We start from the raw sequence: 2,046 nt of genomic DNA on the forward strand, positions 1-2,046 counted from the left end.
CCGCCCCGCGCACCTTGTCATTCTGGTAGGCGGTGACAGCGATGAAGTCGGTCTCGGGGAACACGTAGGTGCGGAAGGTGCTGTAGGGCAGCTTCAGGATGTCGTTGGCTCGCACGATGTGGAAGCGCGGCTGGTACTTGTGCATGGAGTTCAGGATGGTCTGCGGGGAGATGCGGGTCAGCCGGCAGCCCCCGCCCTCCGCAAGCTTCCCGGCTCTCTGGGGACACGACCTCTTCTTCCTTTTCTGTCTCTCTCTTGGTTCTGCCCTCCTCCCTCGCTTTCTCCTGTCTCTCTGCTCTTTTTCCACTTATATTTCTTCTTCTTTTCCCCCCTTTTCCGTTTCACAGCTTATTTCTCTCTCCATTAAAAAAAATTTCCCCTCAATTGAAAACAGAAATAAAACAAAGCAAAGCAAAACAAAACAAAACAAAAACTCTACAGTCCACTCAAAGCTGCACTGCAAAGCCCCTCCTAACCCACTGGAGAGAGGATTCCAGACTTTGGGGGGCTCACCAGCTGCCCTAGCTCAAAATGGGCAGTTCCTTTTGCCCCATAGAATCCCCCCATTTGCTGGGGCCTTACTCAGGCAGAAACGGAGAGAACCCCCAAACCCTCTCCTCCCAGGTGGGCATCTGCCTATGGGGGGAGGGAAAGGTCTTAGGGAGTTTGGGGGGTTAACTTTTAAATCCCCTAGCCTTGGGGGAAGGCCAGGGAGGTGGGTCTTGGTGAAGAGTGAGGGACAAGCTGAGGTCATCGGCAGGTCTTCCAAGCTCAACACATATAGGCCAAGAGCAGGGTGACCTCCCCAGGACCCAGTTCCAGCAGCACCTGCCTCCTATTTGACCCTAGGAAGGACCCTATAAGGCCAGGCTGGAACTGAGCTTGTGAGAGGTGAGAGCTTACCAGTCACCACCCCACCCCACCATCCCCCAGTCTTGTAGAATGGAGCCCTGGGGCCCAGGCCCAGCCCAGGATTCAGGCCACAGGGCAGGGGCACTCTGGAGCTTGGTCAGCCCTCTCTGCTGGGGAATCCTGCTGCTGGCTCCCCTGCAGGGCTGGGCGTGCAATCTCCCACTCTGGTTCCCACTCCACCCCACACTCACGAAGCCGTGCTTGTCCGAGATGTTGTTGGTCAGCTTCAGCTTGTGGAAGGCCACAGGCTTGGCCATCCACTGCTCCCCCGTGGCCGGGCTGTCCGGGTGGATGTACATGCGTTTGGGCATCTCCGGGTCGGCCTTGCCTGCCACCATCCAGCGCGAGTTGTGGAACTTATAGCGACAATCGTCTGCGGCCACAATGTCCATCAGCAGGATGTACTTAGCCTTCTTGTCCAGGCCGCTGACTCGCACCTTGAAGGGGGGAAACATCCTCCTGGGAGGGAGGAAGGGGGGAGATACCGTTGGGATCCAGCTCTTTCAGGTTCCAGGAGCCCGCTCGCCCTTTCTAACCCCCTCCACTGCCTGGAAGTTCCTGGTCTGTGTGTCCCCGTGGCCGGCTGCTCTGCCCTCTGATCGCTGCCAGGAAGCCCCCACCTGCGGTCGTTGCCCCTGGGAGATGCTATTCCTGCCTGTCAGACCCTCTTACAAGGGCTCCCTTCAGCTCTGTGCTTCGATCTGGGGACCCTCTTCCTCCTCTGAAATGAAAGCCGCTGCCCAGGAAGGAATTCTAGGCCCTCTAGAAATACACTCACTTCTTCTGACTCTCCCCGAAATTCGTTCAGGGGAAACACACACTGGGAAGGAAGCTCTAAGAAATAAATGTGGAGGGTGTTTGTTGTGGGAACTGGGTCACAGCGCCTGATCAGGGCCCCCGGCCCTGCTGTTCGGGGGAAGAGGGTGAGTCCGAGGCCTGGCTTCTCGGTGGCTGAGCTGAGGGATGGAGGAGCTGGGGGCTGGGGCCGGGGGCTGTGGCTGTCCTCCGACTTCAAGGCCGCGGGCGGCGGGTGCGTCGAGAGCGCCGAGCCCTGCCACGGGGACAGGACGCCCAGCCGGGTCACGGCTGCAGGCTCGGCTGACCCGGGGCTCGCTGCCTGGAACGGCGCAGCCG

At 59.2% G+C, this 2,046-nt stretch overlaps 1 protein-coding gene across 1 annotated transcript in view; it reads right to left on the reverse strand.

Moving 5' to 3' along the window:
- The window catches only part of TBX2 (T-box 2), a gene marked incomplete at its 5' end in the record, with an annotated part of 9,032 nt that extends 7,069 nt beyond the window's left edge, over positions 1-1,963 (reverse strand). The window contains 3 exons of the mRNA XM_021718946.1: positions 14-160; positions 1,104-1,371; positions 1,701-1,963. Coding sequence (XP_021574621.1) covers positions 14-160; positions 1,104-1,371; positions 1,701-1,963 — 678 coding nt within the window. The remainder of the gene's footprint in view (positions 1-13; positions 161-1,103; positions 1,372-1,700) is intronic.
- Positions 1,964-2,046: the final 83 nt, after the last annotated feature.

Source organism: Carlito syrichta, unplaced genomic scaffold (genome assembly GCF_000164805.1).
Source record: "Carlito syrichta isolate Samal-C Ts95f unplaced genomic scaffold, Tarsius_syrichta-2.0.1 Scaffold314028, whole genome shotgun sequence".
Taxonomy (NCBI): domain Eukaryota; kingdom Metazoa; phylum Chordata; class Mammalia; order Primates; family Tarsiidae; genus Carlito; species Carlito syrichta.